General features: G+C 42.8%; 1 protein-coding gene across 1 annotated transcript; it reads right to left on the reverse strand.

Annotated features, from left to right (window-relative positions):
• Positions 1 to 2,195: 2,195 nt before the first annotated feature.
• Positions 2,196 to 3,134, reverse strand: LOC138528133 (olfactory receptor 52P1-like). The gene has a single exon (XM_069639586.1). It carries the CDS (start codon positions 3,132 to 3,134, stop codon positions 2,196 to 2,198), a length of 939 nt encoding a protein of 312 aa, XP_069495687.1.
• Positions 3,135 to 18,181: the final 15,047 nt, after the last annotated feature.

Genomic DNA, 18,181 nt, shown 5'->3' on the forward strand with positions numbered 1-18,181 from the left:
TATAGAAACATTATTGACTTTCATGAGGGTTTGTTATATTTCAATATCAAACAAGCCATGGCTAATGACTCTTCTTTGGGGAAAGAAATTGAGCTAAAATTGATGAACTTTTCCGAAAAAATATTAAATCAAGTGGGACATGACAGAGATGATTTAAATCTCCTTTTTGATTGGGTGAATATGATTGATTCTTTTCACGCCTATCCCTCATTGGATCATTCAACCCATGAATACACAAGAAGGGGGGCTGTTGCTGTGTATTTGAATCTGTATCCAAATCATTTTTATTTAGGTGTCTTAATATAAAGTTCAGATTGAATGTATTGCCTACAAGAGAGATTCTCTGTAGGAGTGGTCTGATCGACCAATCAACAGTAATATGCAGATTCTGTAAGGATGGTAAATCTGTAGAAACTTTGAGACATCCTATTATTGAATGTAGTGCATTAAATGTACTTAGAATGACATATCTTTAGAAACTGTTTGTAATTAATGATTGTGTTTTATATTGTATAGTAAACGTTTGCTATTTTTAAAGGTTTTTGTAAACCATACACAATAAATAAAAAACATTAAAAAAAACATAAAGGACGCCGTCGGCTCACACAATGTAAAGTGTCATCATGACGCTTTATATTGTGTGACCCGGCGGCGCCCTTTACATGACACTGTCCCTCACTAATAGAAAGTCATTTGCTGACACTTAACATGACACTTTGACTCACATGCTGCCCATCACTGCCAAGGAATTACTATGGGCTTCACTTGCTTTTTCTACCCATGGAAAATACTGGCACCAATTGCATGGATCGAACCTACAGATAGTTTTCAAATCTCGCTAGCTGACAACTGGCTTCCTGGATGCAGGGAAACTCCAGTCTGTGGTTTCCTCACAGGAATTGTGTTCTATTTGGGGATTCATTTGAGAATGTGGTGGAAGCAGAGAGAGGCACAGGAATACTTTTCTGGGAATTATAGCTGCATCCACCTCATGCAGAATGAGGCTAAAAGTCATTTATGCAAGGCAAATATTATATTAAATAGATAGGGGGTCCTTCTTTCATCCTCACAGGATTTTCTGTCAGCCGGCAAAACCTGACATGAGATTGCTTTTTTTATGGAGGTAAAGTTCCTATGTGCGCCATCCAGAGTCTGAGACTCACTTCAGCTCATGTTTTGTTCTGAACCCAACAATCTTTGATTTAAAAGATAAGTTGAATTCTACTAGTTGCACCCATCTTGACTTTGCCTTCAATACAATGAGCTATGATCACCTGCAGAGATGGATTGGGAACCAAAAGTGGCCCTAGCATTGTTTTGCAAATTGGCCCTGTATTACACTATGCAAGAAAGACCAACCCATCTATAACAAATGATTTACTTTAAATTGATGTGGGGGTGGAGGATAGATCGAAGGAAGGGGGCAGTGCGGCTGGGGGACAGGATGGGAGAGGGTAGGATGGAATTGAACTTTTGATCTAATTGAACGAATTACAGTGGTCCTAATTGACCGTTTAGTTATTATATATATATATATATATCTATCGTGAACAAGCGGTCAGTTGATCGCGAAACGCGTCATTGTAACCTTAAGGTTCATCTTTAAAATGCACTTTTTACTAATAAAGAACATTTGGTGCTGCCTGATTCTTGCCGTGAAGCCCTTTATTTGCTAAAGACTGGATTCACTGGACTTGGCTGCTCTTGGGAGTGCATTCCGCAGGTTTTGCCCTCTTTAGGGCTTAAATTTCGTTTGAAAATATATATATATATATATATATATATATATATATATATATATATATATATATATATATATATATATTGGGTTGGTTTTGGTTTATATTAATATCAGTGGATTGTGTGTGGGTTGAGGGGGGTTTGGATTGGGTGAGGAGTTGCAGTGGGATTCCCCCCCCACATATATGTCCTTTTAAATTCAGTCAATTGTCAATTCGGTCAATTGTGAAAAGGTCAATTGTAAAAAGGTCAATTCGTATAAGCAGGGTGCCCTCATAAAAGAGGCCCATGATGCAAAGGCCCACCAGGAAATCTCCAGAGTTCCCTGTAGGCCAGTCCACCACTGATCACCTGCCACTACACAAGAATACCCTTTTTGGGATACCGTTTCATACCTTATGAATAGCATGAATAGGTCTCAACATACTATAACACTTCTCAAAGAATTAACTGTTTTAGCATTTTGAAAACAGTGTCCTAGGGTGGATAAGCACCAGTATTTTTACTCTGATCTGTTTAGTATTAATTCCATACACAATTGGATTCAACATTGGCGGAAGTATCAGATACATGTTGGACAGGAGAATTTGAACATGAATTGCAATCTTCGTCTTGTACCTGTTGGCAATGATGGAGAAGAGAGCAGGGAGATAACATATCAAGATGGCGCCGATATGCGCTGCACAGGTACTGAAGGCTTTACTTTGGGCCTCCTTTGATTGCAGCTTCAAGACTGCTTGGACTATCCTGAAGTAAGAGATAGCGATAAAGAGCACGTCCAGGCCTATCACGGACAGCACCACACATAGCCCATACAGAAAATTAACAGTAACATCTGCACAGGCCAGATTTGCTACCGCCATGTGCTCACAGTATGTCTGAACAATCACATTGCTGCTGCAGAAGGGCAGCCTTCGGACAAGTAGGGGATATGGACACACTAACAAGACCCCTCTCAATACCACTATGAGACCTATTTTGGTGATCAGTGGATTAGTCAAGATAGTGATGTAGCGAAGAGGATGGCAAATGGCGATATATCGATCGAAGGCCATGGCCAACAAGACCGCTGATCCCATGAAGGAAAACGAATGGACCAGGAACATCTGGATGAGGCAGCCATCATAACTGATCTGCCTTGCGTTGAACCAAAAAAGCAGCAGCATTTTGGGCACAGAAGCATTTGATGAGACCAGATCCGTGAGCAACAGCATAGTCAGAAAGTAGTACATGGGTTGATGAAGGCTTACTTCTTTTTTTATAATGGTCAGAACTGCAATATTACCTAAAACAGTGATGATGTATATGGCGCCCCAAGGAAGAGAGATCCAGATGTGAAACTCTTCCAGCCCTGGAATTCCAGCCAGTATAAATGAAGGAGGTGTGACATTCATTTTGGGTGCATCAGTTATATTTCCCTACAAGAAAATGTCTTTGTTCAGCAAATCCTGAGATATTTACAGAAAAATCAAACGATGTTGTGGGAGCACACACACCAAGGTGGTAAGTGCGTATGAGATGTTGCTTTTAAGAGTAATTCATTCATGAAGTTCAACTGTGCATCAATATTTCTCATACATGGCAATGCTTCAGGTGCTGTAAAAATATAAAACATATATAAGACAAATCAGAATTTCATTATTTGGGTAAAGAAGTTATAAAATGTCTTGCTCCTGCATAATTTATTTATTTATATATTTATTTATTTTAAATATAACCAAATAACTATGTTTGAATGTACTAAGGCTGGAAAAGGCAGTGCTTTGCATTAAAAAACACATTGAATGTTTGCCAATTTAAATGCTATGAAAAGAACAAAAATACAAAAATATAACCAAATGAGTAGGTCCTAAGTAGGTTCCCTCAGGCAACCTGACACACTTTCCCCACTTCATGCTTACCTTCATGACACCTCGACCATGCATCTGTGTGTGCCTTCCCACTACATCCTCAAACACAAGGTAAAGTATAACCTCGGAGCAGACCGGATGAACTGATTCCACAGGTACCTCTCAGCAAAATGCCAACTGATACTCAGGCCACAAGGTACGTAGTCATGCACCACTTTGGAGGAAAGTAGCCACAATGTTCAACACAGTCTTTGTTCAGGAGAGGGGTACCAGCTAAAGACCTTCAAATGAGCGGCCACGTGGTGCTGGACCACTCTAACTCTGATACCAAGTTTGTTCACAAAAGACCTGTCTATCTTCTTATTGTTGCCACTGCGCCTTGAGCCTAACACAGTCCCTTCGACTATCACGTTTTTCCGACTCACCGGCTGTGCTGGACTCATTGATGGTTCCTTTTCTGCTGGAGTTAAGGACGGTACCACATACGTCTTTGCGAATAGTCCAGGAACGGTCAAGTTTAGTGACCAACATGATTTGGGAGGACCATGGGGTCGAAGAAGGCTTGATAATAGTGGCTTTCAACATTTTATTTACCTCCTCAACCACTATCTGTTTGCAGGCTCCGGGGAGTCGATAGGGACTTAAATGAACCACTTTTCCCTTAGGTGTTATAATGTAGTGGTAGTGGTAGAGGACTTTTACTCTTCCTGGTTTTCTTAAAATGCATCGGGAAATGAAGTCATTACATCTTTTAGATCATCTTGTTGTTAAATAGATAGCTCTAGAGGAATTAATTAAAAGTTGTACAGAATAGTACTTTGGCATGGGTGGCAAACAGGTTTTCTTTCCACTCTTTTAAGAGATTTACCTGATGTAAGTGGACCTTCTGTTTCCTGTCTGGTTGGACTACTTAATAAGTACACACTCCCGTTTGTTCTAATATTTTGTAGGGCCCATGCCACTTAGAGCCAAGCTTGTTTTCTGAGGTGGGTAAGAGGACCAGTACTTTCTGTCCTATAGAAAACGATATTAAGCTCACCTTTACGTCATGAGTGGATTTTTGCTGACTCTGGCCTTTTTCCATATGAGTACGGACTAGATCTCAAACAAGTCTCATATGTTCTTGTATTCTAGTGGCAGGTTGCGAGATGGGAATGGGTGCTTTTCTCGTTCTTCGCAGGTTTCCCGGAGCCTGTCCAATATATCTCTAGGCTCTCTATCATAAAGTAGTTCAAAAGGACAGAATCCGGTAGAGGCCTGAGGGGTTTTCCTTATTGCAAATAGTGCCCATGGGATCATTCGGTTCAAGTCGTTCCCATCATTTTCTACCAATTTCCGTAGGATTCATTTCAGTGTTTTATTGAATCTTTCAACCTAGCCTTCAGTTTGGGGATGGTATACAGAGGTTCCTAATGTGGAAATATGGAGCAGCTCTTTGACTTCTGCAATAAGCTTGCTCATTAAATTTGAAGTTTGATCAGTTAGTATTTTTTAGGGAAAGCCGACCCAGGAAAAATACTGTAAGAGGTGTTTAAGGATTTGTTGTTTGGTATTGTTTTGAATCGGGAAGGCTTCAGGGTATCTGGTTGCATAGTCATGAATCACAGGACATATTTGTTACCTAATCGGGAGGTTTCTAAAGATCCAATGATGTCATCCGATTCTTGAAAAAGGGACTTCTATTATTGGTAAGGGATTGAGAGGAGCAGGTAGTGGGATGTGCGTTCTGGTTTTTGACAAATGTCACATGTCTGAACAAAGAAGTTAATGTCAGCGTGGATTCTTGGCCAGTAAAACTTCCCACTGATCTGTGCTTGGGTTTTGAATGGTCCTAAGTGTCCCCCGGTAAGATGGGAGTGCGCAATCTCCAGTAAAACCTTGCAGTGGGTCTTGGGGATTACTAGCTGCGTCTTCACTAAGCCTTCTTTAGATGTTTCTCTTCTATATAACAATCCCTGCTTTAAGAAGAAAAAGGGGCTTCCTTTCTTTACACTTTTCCCTTCTGGAAAAGTCTGTAAAAAAGCTTCAGCTAGAGCTGGATCATTTTTCTGGGGAAAGGATAGGTCTGGATAGATACTAGGCTCTTCTCCTATCCTTTCTTCGATTTTAACCGGTTTATCAGCTTCTCAATGCCTAATGTTTTTTTTCTCTTTCGTCTGGTTCACTTTCTTTAAAATGAGGAAATAGAGCCCTTTCCAAAATTCCTTGAGCAATTTGATCCCTATGACATACTTCAAATAGGATTTCAACATGATAACCTCCACGCTAAGCAAGATTTTGGGGCCAACCTTATGTAACACCCTGGTGGGGGTATCAAAAATCAAAATCAAATTAGTAGGAATCATTCTTCTTTTCCCAGGGGGGATAACAGTCGCTCTACTGCTACAGATATTGAAACCTATCGATTTTTTTTATGGCAACAGAGTGGCTAGAAGCTCTATGACTGAGTTTTTGAAATTGTAGGGTTCCCCAATTAGTTTCAATTGCGTCAAATCCCACTGCTGACACCATATGTAAGGAAGACATGGCATCAAAGTAAGACAGACAGAAGTGATCACAGTTCAATGGTGTTTATTAAACTGTAAAATGGGTGAGATAAATGCCTAATCTAAACCTCAATCTAAGATGGGAGCACGCTACGACCATCAAATAATAATAATACAGTCCCAGTGGAGTCTAGTCAAATAAAAAGGGCCTATACCAAAAAACCTATTGCCAATCCTTACCGTGATGCTAAAAAAGAGTGTGGGATAATGTTCACAAGAAAAGAAAGAAGTGTTCACAAAATGCTAAGTCAGGATGTTATGGCTCTTTACATAGTGCACTGACCAATACTAACCAATATAAGATCCATCACTGCATGTTCAGAAATGTCATAATGTATGTTTCATATGATTGCAATCTTCTGTCTGATATAACAAATGGCCGGGGTCTCCCTTGCCCATGTTTCTAGCATGAGACAAGGTAGGACTCTCGAGCACAGTACACTCCTGGGCTTCTCCGGCACAAGCTTACATTTCCTTTTCTTACTATCAGGGCCTTTTGTGACCAAGTCTCTTCTCATGCAAAGTCTCTTGCTTCAGAGGGCCTGATATGCCAAAACAACAAAACAAAACATTCCTTCTGTTAACCTTTATGTTGGGTGATTACCCTTCACCACTGGATCCCCCTCAGCCGGGCTCTGATCCTTCTTTCAGCGTCAACCTCCCAGAGTGCTTGCCAACTGAAAAAGAGACTTCTGAAGGGGGATCTTGTCTCGATGGGTCTCTCTGTTAGCCTACGACAAGCGTGGGTTTCACACAATCACAGTTCGCACAGCGTTTCCCTCAGCCAGGCGCAAACGCCTGTTTCACAATCCTAAAAACTTCTGCAATGTGTTAAGGAGTGTTGATTGTACAAGAGATTTGGCTTGACCCTTGTATGACCACCTTAACACCTTACGCCGGCCTTCCATAGCACCTCTTGGTACTCGTAGTTTCTTTACTCACAATGTTCAAAACAGTCTCTTTGTTCAGGAGAGAGGTACCAGCTAGAGAGCTTCGAATGAGCGCCCACATGGTGCCAGACGTCTCTATCTCTGGTACCAAGTTCATTCACAAAAGACATCTGCTATTTATCTTCTTAATGTTGCCGCTGCAACCTTGAGCCTAAAACAGTCCGGTCGACTATCAGGTCCTTCCGACTCACCGGCTATGCTGAACTCATTGGCAGTTCCTTTGCCGATGGAGTCAAGGACAGTACCACAATGGCAACCACATCTCCCTGCCATGGCTATCAGTGCGGGAGGGTTCCATGTACCGCTGACATCCGTTACACCATTTCTTTCATCTGAGGCTTTGCTGGTCTGGGTTGAAAAGGGCAAGGGCCACTACCTCATTGACGTCCTTTCACGTCTTACTGCCTTTCTCTGCCGTTTGAACTGCCATCCTGGAATGACTGCTTCCTCGTGCGTTCAACCTTGCTCGGAGTGTGCTCTTGTGCTCTGCCTTTTATCCCTATGGGGAAGGGAAAGGGTAGTCAGGTGTCTGTAGTTGTCAGCAATTTCCTGACTCTGTGTCAATGTTAGAAGGTCTCACCTGTCTCTCGCCGTCGCTGTCGCTGGTGGAGACCTCAGATTCAGACAGGGCTATGATGAGTTCTTCGGGAGATCCTTTCTTTTTGAAGAGATAGGGTCTGTTCCAGGGGCTGTCCACTTTGGTTAGACTGTGATACAGTACCGACACAAAGGGCGAACTCCCTGGGCCGCCCTGAAAGGTGAAAAAGCCAAGAGGCACAAAAAAAACCTGTCGGTGTTTCGGTGTGGAATAAGACTCAGTCCAAAATCTAAAGAATATGAGATGAAGCCCTTGGAAGAATGGTGCAGGAAAAAAATAAAAACACGGTAATTGGAAGTCCAGGAGTGGCGCTGGAGAATATGGGATGAAACAATACTGGGATCCAATCAATATGTCTGGGTGAAGTTGGCACTGAATGAAGTATAGAAATCCGAAGGAAGAGTCAGAAGCTGTGAGCACTGGTAGACGGACTGAAAATGGAAGCCACTGCAAAATGGTGCTGGAACCCCAAAACAGGATAGAAGTTTCAAAAGGGAAGGCAAGAGCCTAAGGAAAGGTACACAGATAATACAGGTAGAGAAGGACAGAGATCCAAGCCTGTCAACACGAGAAGGGGAAAAGAAAACAAAGGACCGTGCAAACCAGGAAAGCAAGAGGGAGAGCCGCGCACTAGTAGAGCAAGGAGGGAGTGTTCTGAAACAGCTCTGGCCGGTATGCAAGCGAGCACAGAAAAAATAAAGGTAAGCGAAAGTGACTACGACCCAAAGTAAGCAGCAAAAGCGCCCGAGACCGCACAAAAGGATGCCAGTAACAGAATCGGAGGGCAGCCCAAGAGAGGGTGAAATAAGAAACCCCAAAAGGTGAGAACAGGGAAAGAGATAACACGTAAGAGAGGGGAACAGAGAAAAGCGAAAGTGCCGGTAGCAGAAGGGAGCGGGGCAGGACCTGCGACCTGCGGGAAACAACAAATGAGGAATATAAACAGATACAAATCAAGGCAACAGAAACAAGAAAGGGTAAGCAGCGAGGCACAGGAAGGTACAAAAAGTTTCACCCAAGATGAAACAGAGCGAGCAGGAATGGAGAGTAGGTACTCCTAAAGTTGCAACCCACAGGAGGGCGGGGCCAGAGGGTTGAAATAGGAAGTGCTGCTAAAAGGACTAGACCAGCACTCAGAACTATCAAGGCACGTTAATGGTGGATCTTCCATCTTGACCAGTACTTCCAATTTCCGGCCCTCATGACACTCTGCCTGACCCTTGTTTTGGGATATGTCAGGTAAACGGCCCAGGTATTAGTCCATTGTGATTCACGCTGTGAGAAAGTTGTTGTGTTAAAAAGGGTGGGGAGGTAGAGTTTCTAAGTATCCTACTGGGCAGGATATGGAAAAGGTGTCATAAGGAAGGGGGTACCGCGTCTCTCCCTTTGGTGTCCCACTTCCACTCCCCGAAGACCACCCATCCAGGTGATGCTCCCAAACTGGTCCACCCCCAGGAACTGGATCCAATAGCGATGGCTGTGTCCTGGCCACCTGAATGACAGATCCCCGGGGACTACCGGGTGAGACACCTTCAGGTTTCTCACACTCCCAATCTGTCTGATTGCGATGGAGGTGATTCTATCACAACCACTTCCAGTGCAACTTGTCTGTTTTTCTATACATGCTATTTGCACTGAGTAATCAATATTGTGACATTTCATATATGAGGGGTTGTGTTTATGCTGGTGGTGCTTGTAGAAAACCATAGTCATAATTATAGCAGCCATAGACTAACATGTAAAATATGTATCATGAACAGCCCACCTATGATTGTGAGAGTGTATTTGAGTAATGAGATAAACAGTAATACCCAGTTAAATGCTAACTTCACACCCAAAAGAATCTTGGCCAAATGAATATCACCACCATACCGATTTCAAGCTCATCCAAGTTTAATAGGATAATACAAAAGAACACAAATGAGTAGCCTTCTGTGATGAATGTTTAAATTAAGATGGTCAGTCAATTAACCGAATTTAAAAGATGTATTTTCCACAATGATCGTCAGGTGGTCCACAACTCAAATCCCTTTAAGTTTCTTGGCAACAGTTATTCTTTTCTCAATTAGAACTACACAGAACGCGGAATTTAACTAATGGTGTGCTATCTCAGTCTCTGTTCAATATCCGTTATGTTGGCCTTGGATCTCTGATTGTAAATTCCAGAATTGCATGCTTCTCCTCCTTTTAATCTCCTGGTTGTGCATGTTGATGAGAGAATAGGAGGCCAAAGGAGGCACAGTCCTCTGGTCCCATTGAAACTGTTTCTGCACTATGTGACAGCCGCAGGAGGCGGCCCTCAAAAACATCATCTTTTAATGCTACTTTAATGGTGGGGAGACTGAAGCCCCTCATGAGGCCAGAGATTTTAATTTACAAGCAATGCCTCTCTAAAGTTTAAAGTCTGAGCTTTAATGTCCTATGAGGGTTTTCAGCTAAATCAATTTCTATTACATCTCCCCAATCAGACAATCAGGTCTCTGGTGGTATTCCCCTTCAACAGGTCACAGATGTGCAAAGAATAGCTCAAGAAATCTGGTCAACAGGGCAAATTGAAGAATATGCAACACCTAATCCCCATAATACATCTAATAAACATATGGTCAATCAACAAAATTGATAATATGCCTAAAGGGCCAGGACAGAATGTCCTCACAATCGAAACACTCGATCCTCCAAGCCTTAGAAGATTCAAAGAACATTCCAAAGCAATATATTGACACTTTAGGTCTAGATTTGGGACAACTGCAACTGGACATGCACAATATTTCATCAAGAATGAGGAAAACGGATACTTGCATCTCCAGTGACGAGGATACATTGGGTCCCTTGCACCAACTGATTCAGACATTAATGGCTAAAATGTAATACCTTTAAGAAGGAATGGAAGATGGCGAGGGAAGGGCTAGACAGAATAACCTGTGCATCATCAGCCTCCCGGAAAAGGTGGATGGTCCTTCAGTTGAGGTGTTGCTAGAGGACCACTTCATGTGAATAGTAGGCCCAGTTGGTCCGTCCGGTTTCCTTGCAGTCGATAGAGCCCTCAGAATAATAGCTAAGGAGCCCTCTTCCAGGAACACCTCAGGCTGGTTATTGCAAGAATGCTAAACATTTGGGACTGGGACACAATATTGCAAGCAGCAAGAAAAAGGGGGTCTCTGGAGGTAAATGGTTCAACAATCGACATCTTTCTCGATTTCACAAGAGTGGTCCAGATGGCCTCTCGGTCTTTTGTACGCACTGATGTACCGAGCTACTCAAAATCATAGGTGATAGCAGCACTTGATTCTTCACAAACCCGAAGGAAGAAGGAGACTCGACTCAAATTGTTACAAGAAATGAGGCAAGATGAAAGGAACATTACACTCAAAACATGACAAGGAAAAAGAAGATGATCTATCATCAACTAAAAGAACTGACGAGAGAATGAAAACATCCATACACTGGAAGTGAGGTTGGGAATGATCGGAGGCACAATAGTCTGGGACCGGTGATAAGATCAGTGAAGATTCAAATACCAGTAAATCATGAGCCTCTAAGTACATACAATTTCAGGGCGGTGTGATTCAGAAAGTGTCCCCTCAAAATCTAACGTATGATGATTTAAGTTCCAGGTGTTACACTGGTCGACAGATGCTCCTAATTTGGGAGCAGTATGGGATGGAGGGCAATTTTGTTTTTTTTATTGCTGCTCATGTACAACAGCCCCTCATGGGGGAAATACCTCACCGTAGGAGAACATAGCTACAAAACATGAATGCTGCAACAACTAGCATGTGCAGTGATGGCATTGGTAGAGTGCAAAGAAAACACCTCAATTAAAGGTTTATCATGGAATGTAAATGGAACGAATAACAAACTTAAACAAGGGCTTGTGATGAAATCCTAGACAGACATAGCTCTGATGTATTCTTGCTTTAGGAAATAAATTTGTCAGGGTCCTGTTGTACATTTCTGGGTAGAGGTATGTATTCTAAAGAGGATCACGGGGGATATCTATTCTAATATACCCATCACTACATCTACAAATATCCTAAGTGATTAGAGATGATGAAGGGAGATACATATTTACTACTGAAGTGTTATGGGAAGGAAGAAAGGAGAACTTTGTAAGTGGTAGTGTACCTCCAAATATCTACTACAGACGCTACAAACACTTGTTGCAAAAATGGAATGGTGACAGGGGCGGATTTCAACAAGGTCATGTACTCTAGAATGTATAGATGTACACAACGGTGCCACACAGGTAGCCATGAAATAATCCTGTCCACCTTTGCACAGCCAAATTGACTGAGAGATCTCTGGAGAGAGCTCCACTATGGCAAGAAGGGTTTCTAATATTATTCTGGATCATGCACCTCATTATCAAGACTAGATTATTTTCTCACTCCATGCACAATGTCCCAGGGGATGGGAGATGCACTCTACCTAGAAAGGGGAATATAATGCCACCCCCAGTGCCCTATTTATCAAGATTAATGGGAAGGTTCAAAAAGGAGAAGGAACGTGGAGACATTTTGGGAACCAAGACCATTTGGTTTGTTAGAAGCTGAAATAACAGAATACTTTATGAGCCCCTAAACATTATGGGAGGCTTAAAAAACAGTGTCAAGAGAGCTTTTAATTCTCACACTACAGGAAAGCGAGAATAGCCAACATTTGGGAATTAGAAAATGAGATCAAGCCATGAGAAGATAAACACACAACTGATGTCACAATAGAATCCCACAAGTGAATGGTAAAAATAATGGGGCAACATAGAACAGTGCTGATGGATGAGGCTAACAAGATTACAGGGAAACAAAGCCCAGAGTATATGAACTCAGTGATAAAATTGGGAAAGTACTATCTTCATTCGAAAAAGGAGAAGCAGGTATTCGTTGGGTTAGGAAAATACCAACATCCCAGGGAGATGGCAACACAATATGAGAGGTGATAGCCAATGTCTTCATCCCGTTTTTAAAGGACCTATAGAAAGAAAATGTGTGCTCTGATAGAGAAGATACTGCTCATTATTTCAAAGAGATTCAACTACCCAAACTAAGAGCCTAGATTAAATCTTTGCAGACAGAGATTTTAACTCAGAAGAATTAGAGGAGCAATCAGTCAACTACAGGTCGTGAAAACCCCTGGGTCCAATGGCTCCCCCTAGATTTCTGGAAAAATGTGGGGTCAATGATAAGAAGCCCGAAACTCACCCAAGGTTAACAATTGTTGGAAACAGGTGCAGTTATGGAGAAATGACAGGCAGAGAAAATGTGTTTGAGATAATTGCTCTGCAAGACCATTATACATATTGCTATGTACTGTAAAATGAAATACCCTAGTCGAGATACCAACATAAATATTTAAAAAATAGATACTTTAGTCACGGACTGGACCTCATTACGAGTCCGCCAGTCACCCTGCCGGTGCTACCGGCGGGTTGCTGCCGGACTTGTAATATTTTACTGGCGCTTGACTTCCCAGTGCCAACAGGACATTCCAAGTCTGGCGACGCCGGAAGTCAGGCGCCTGTAAAATGTAAGTCCCCATTCTCATAGAGTTCCAGGGACACGGAAGCACCGGCACCAGTGCTTCCTGACCAGTCTGCCTACCGTGGCCCCGGTGCCCGCAGTGTCTGACCTGTCAGGCACAGTGGCCCCAGCAGGCAGACTCAGAGTTTGCCGATTTGGAAACAAAGGTAGCGGTGTGCTTACCGGCACCCTTGTTTCCAGAACGGCAAACTTATAATGAGGCCCGTTATCTGGTGTGAGGGCACCAATCAGATAACTTTGAGTACACTATGACTCTCAGTCTGGAAAGGAGACTTACAGGTGCCAGATGTTTGCAAATATTACGGGGCATACCAATTAGTCGCATCAAAACAGCAGGTGTTCAGGGGGAAAGACAAAGCCCATATGCATCTAGAGCTCGAATAAATTTGAGAACACTCCCAATCGCGAACATTTTATGGACAACCAGGTGGGCTGGCCCTACCTCCGGCAGTGCAAAGTGTGATAAAAAACAAGGTAAACAAGGCTATGTGATGGAAAGGCAAAGCTTAGGTCTCCTCTATGGGACAACCGAGAAATGTCACAAGTAAAAACAAACTAGGATGCATATCGCACTGGATGGAGAAACTATGATCACATGACTTACCAGAAGAAGCTAATCATTTTCCAGAAACTAAGTGAAAGATTTGACTTACTGAGGGGTACTTACATCTGACTAAAACACCCGCTGTAACAGCAATTATGGGGGAAATTTGATATACCTGAGCATACACTTCTTGCAATAAACCTTTCCATGCAGGAACAGAGGGGGAGATCTATTACAATACAATATCAGTTAATCTCCTTCCTACCTTTCTCTGCATTAAGAGACAAACGAGAGTCAGACTTGGGAACCTTGAGGAAGACAATTGGATGGAGTCCTGAATGTCAGCCAGAGAGGCCTGCATTAGCCGTTTACTATTATTGGTTCCGTATACATTTCTACACAGATCATGCTACTGAAGGACAGTCGTATACAAAACGAGCAGGCCAAGGTCCAAATCCAAACTGCATCTGCTGTGGGAGACATGAAGACACCGTCATTCACCTGGCATGTCATTTCCCTAAATTACAATCCTACTGGCATGGGATCCTCAAAACATTATCCAAGATAATAGAGCGCCAGATTTCAATATGTCCCAGGCTAGCCCTTCTAATTATTTTCAGAGAAAACAGGATTTCGAATTTATTAAAATAATTCAGTTCAACTGCATTGGTAATAACCAAAAGAGATATCAGGCCTCCATTAATGGAGGCTGTTGTCATAGTTGGTGGAGAGGACAATCTATGATGCGAAGATAGTAGGTGGTAAACATGTTCAGCAAGGTAGTCAGTGTGGTGGGACGGAGGTCGGATAGATCATGCAGGGAGGCTGTCAGTGAGGGCTGGAATGTGGAGACGCTAGGCACGGACGTGGGAGAGAGGAGACTACAGGAATGCATAAAACAAAGCCGCGCAAGCGTGTTGTTCATGTGCCAGCTTGTCAGACGAGTGGCCAAGCAAGGCCCTGTCAGTGTGGGCTGCTTTGAGGCGGGAATCTGTTTTTTTATTTAGTATTATTTTGTATTATTTGTAATGCGCTGATAACGAGCCCGAAGGCATGGTAGCGCCAACGAGACACACAAACCCACAACAAAAAGTATCCGCGGGGAGTGACGACAAAGAAAGGATGGTCATACAGACGCGCAGAGTCAGGTTATTGGACAGAGATTATTCAAATAGATGGGTTTTCAATCTGCACTTGAAAAGCTGCAAGTTGGTACATGACCTCAAATCAAACGGAAGCAAATTCCACAACCGTGGAGCAGCATGTGGAAAGAATCTATGCTCCACATAGGACAGATGCGCAATGTGCGTCTCTAATAAACCAGTATTGTTTGACCTCAGCACTCTACGCAGTGATAGGTGTGAAATGCGACTGGCTCGATACTTGGGGGGATAATTGTGCAGGATACACATCGCACGGTAGATGATACGGCTACGAATCGGGAGTCAATGTCGTGCTCTCCTAGCCATTGTAATGTGGGCTCTCCTTTGTAGCCCTGCCACGATGTGCACAGCTTATTCTGGATCACCTGCAACCGGGTTAAATCCTGTTTAGAGATGCCCAGCAATAGACTGGAGCAATAATCAGTCTTGGCTCCGATAATGGCACGAGCCAATGTGGCACAGTTAACTGATGACAGAAAGGGCTGCAGCTGAGCCAGGAGCTTTAGATGATAACACGTGCTGGAGACAAGATGATTAACCTGCTTTATCATAGCCAATTCCTGATCCAAGATCACACCCAGTGTCTTGACCTTGTTCTGGGTATTAATTGGACAATCTGCAATGTTAAAGGATATTTCGCATCAAGCTTCTTTAAGTGAGTTGCAGTGCCCAGCAACATAAGTTCAGTCTTTGAATTGTTAAGGGCCAGCTTATTTACTTGCATCCATGATTGGAAAATTTTGTAGATGGAATTTAGCGAAACAGAATCACGTACATAATCACTAGTCATGAGCACAGGACACTGTTGGGCTGATTCGTGGAATTTGTGCACCGAAAAACATGGATTTGCATGATCCCTGTTTAACAAATGGGGATTTGCGGCCAGAATGGCACACGAATCCTCGTTTTTCGGCACACAAATTCCATGAATCAGCCCCTTTGTATCATCCACGTAGTTCACGTACACCACACTGAGTTTATCTGGCTGTACAAATAATGGAACCGTGAAGATGTTAAAAAAGGGTGGGTGCCACGGATGAGCCCTGTGGGAATCTGCATAACACAGTGACCTCCTCAGCCATGGCATTTTCAGAAACTACCCTAGCTCTGCGATCCACAAGGAAAAATTTCACCCAATCCTTTGCTGGTTCGGAAAAATGCACAGATGTCCATAATCTCTCTGCCAAGATAGCGTGATCCACGAGATCAAACGCAGCAGAGATATCCAAAAGCAGGAGCATAGTGGTTTTGCCCTCTGCCATGGTTTGCATTATGTTGGTCTTGAGCTCTAGGAGAGTGGATTCTGTGCTATCTATCGGCTTGGAAGCGATGCTCTGCAGTCCATTGGATATAGAAAAAGAACTTCTATCTCTGAGGTTCTGTTTGCCTGTGATAGTGAACTGTGATATGATATGATATGATAAGTAATTTATAACGTGCCTGTACACAAGTGTTTCTAGGCAAGACGAGGACGGGATGACAGAAGGAGGACAAACAACAAACTTACTAGGCCTTCTGTCACTCAGATCGCACAAGTGCTAGGACTGACAAACTGTGCAGACGCTAGGTTGGAGAACTAACTGTGCTGCCCCCCGGTCAGAGAACTGCACATCCGCTAGGTCTGATAACTGTACAGCCACTAGGTCTGAGAACTGGGCTGCCACTGGGTCAGAGGAACTGTGCAGCTGCTAGGTCTGAGAACTGTACAGCCGCTAGTTACGAGAACTGACTGTGCAGCCGCCTGATCCCCGCTCCCCGACAAGACCCCAAACTAATTGAGCACACTTTGAAATGCCAAAACCTACCAGATGAGCATGACCGCCTATTAGTGCGCTGTAGTCCTCGTAAGCAATCTGTTTGGCATGCAGCGCAACTAGAACTCGGTGCTCCACTTCACAATGTTCACTAGTGTTACAATTAACATACGCTGGTCCAGCTGTCTCCATATGATTATTGTGTTATTATCAGCCTTGAAAAAGACTCTGTGTCGAGTCGAAACACGTGTTGGCTGCCCATTTTTCTTTAGAGTACATCTCATTAAAACAATATTTGTGTTGAAAGATATGACTAACGAATCTAAAAGTATTTTTCTATGACTACCGCTATCAACTAGTACCAACCTTTCACAGCCTGTACACTTTTAAATGCACCTGTTGCAATATGGTCTAATAATATGGTGCAATATATATATATATGTTCTCAAAGCCATAACATCTTCCTTTGGATGTCACTCACACCCATTTCAAAACTTGGACCCTGACAAAAGCTAATGACCAATTGCGGTACATGGTACATAAATTATTGATGTTGGATTGGTGTTGAAGGGCTGAGTTGACCAAACTGTGGACCAAACCAACAACGCATGGCAGCGGGCAGTTTCCAGTTTCTGTGTGTGTTTGTGTGTGTGTGTATTGTGCTTTAGCAATCCTCCCAGTGACAATTGCAAGATACCTGGATAAGAACTGTTAAACACTGATGGAAGCTGATACACCAGAGACTAACACCTCTATTGGAACTCAAAAAAGTTCAAACGGGAGACAACTTAGAGATCTGCCTCCTCAGTCAGTGCTCCAAGAATGTGGAATGACAACCATGTTCAACACTCACCATGAACGGGCACCCTACAGGAAACAGTTCAAGGACAACTCACACCAAAGCAACAAAGAACAGTCTACTTGACCCCACTTAAGACTCTATCATTTACCCCTCCGATTTTCAGAAAGCTAATTCTCATCACCCTCCAGCCAACATCCTGGACTAATGTAAACAATCTTTGCATCAGCTCAATAGGAACTACCTGTTTTTAGTGACATTGAAGGCTATTCCCTGTGTTCTGTGCAGTTTTTTTTCGCTGTATTTTTTGCCGCATATTTTTTTACCGAAAAAAACATCGAAATATATGGGGGGTGGGTAGAGAGATATAAGGTATCTGGGTGTTTCGGCTAGATTCTAAATAGGTGGCAAGGGCAGTTTGGGGGGGGGATCTGTGGCAAAAAATGCTAAAACGGGCGATGGAATGACATGGAACCGTGCTATCATACCTACATTTCAACAGAAAAATAAAAATGAATCTAGTGGCAAAAGGAGGACACATTCACACTTATTTGAAATAAGAAAACATCTAATCACTTAACACTTCAACTAAAACGTGCACAATCTCCCTTTTATTTTGGACATCAAAATCACGTCACAAGAAACTCATCAAATATTCCGTAACATCACATTCCAAACAATCAACATGGAATTACAGATA

The sequence above is a fragment of the Ambystoma mexicanum genome, chromosome 7q, assembly GCF_040938575.1.
Source record: "Ambystoma mexicanum isolate Mex_15411 chromosome 7q, UKY_AmexF1_1, whole genome shotgun sequence".
NCBI lineage: Eukaryota > Metazoa > Chordata > Amphibia > Caudata > Ambystomatidae > Ambystoma > Ambystoma mexicanum.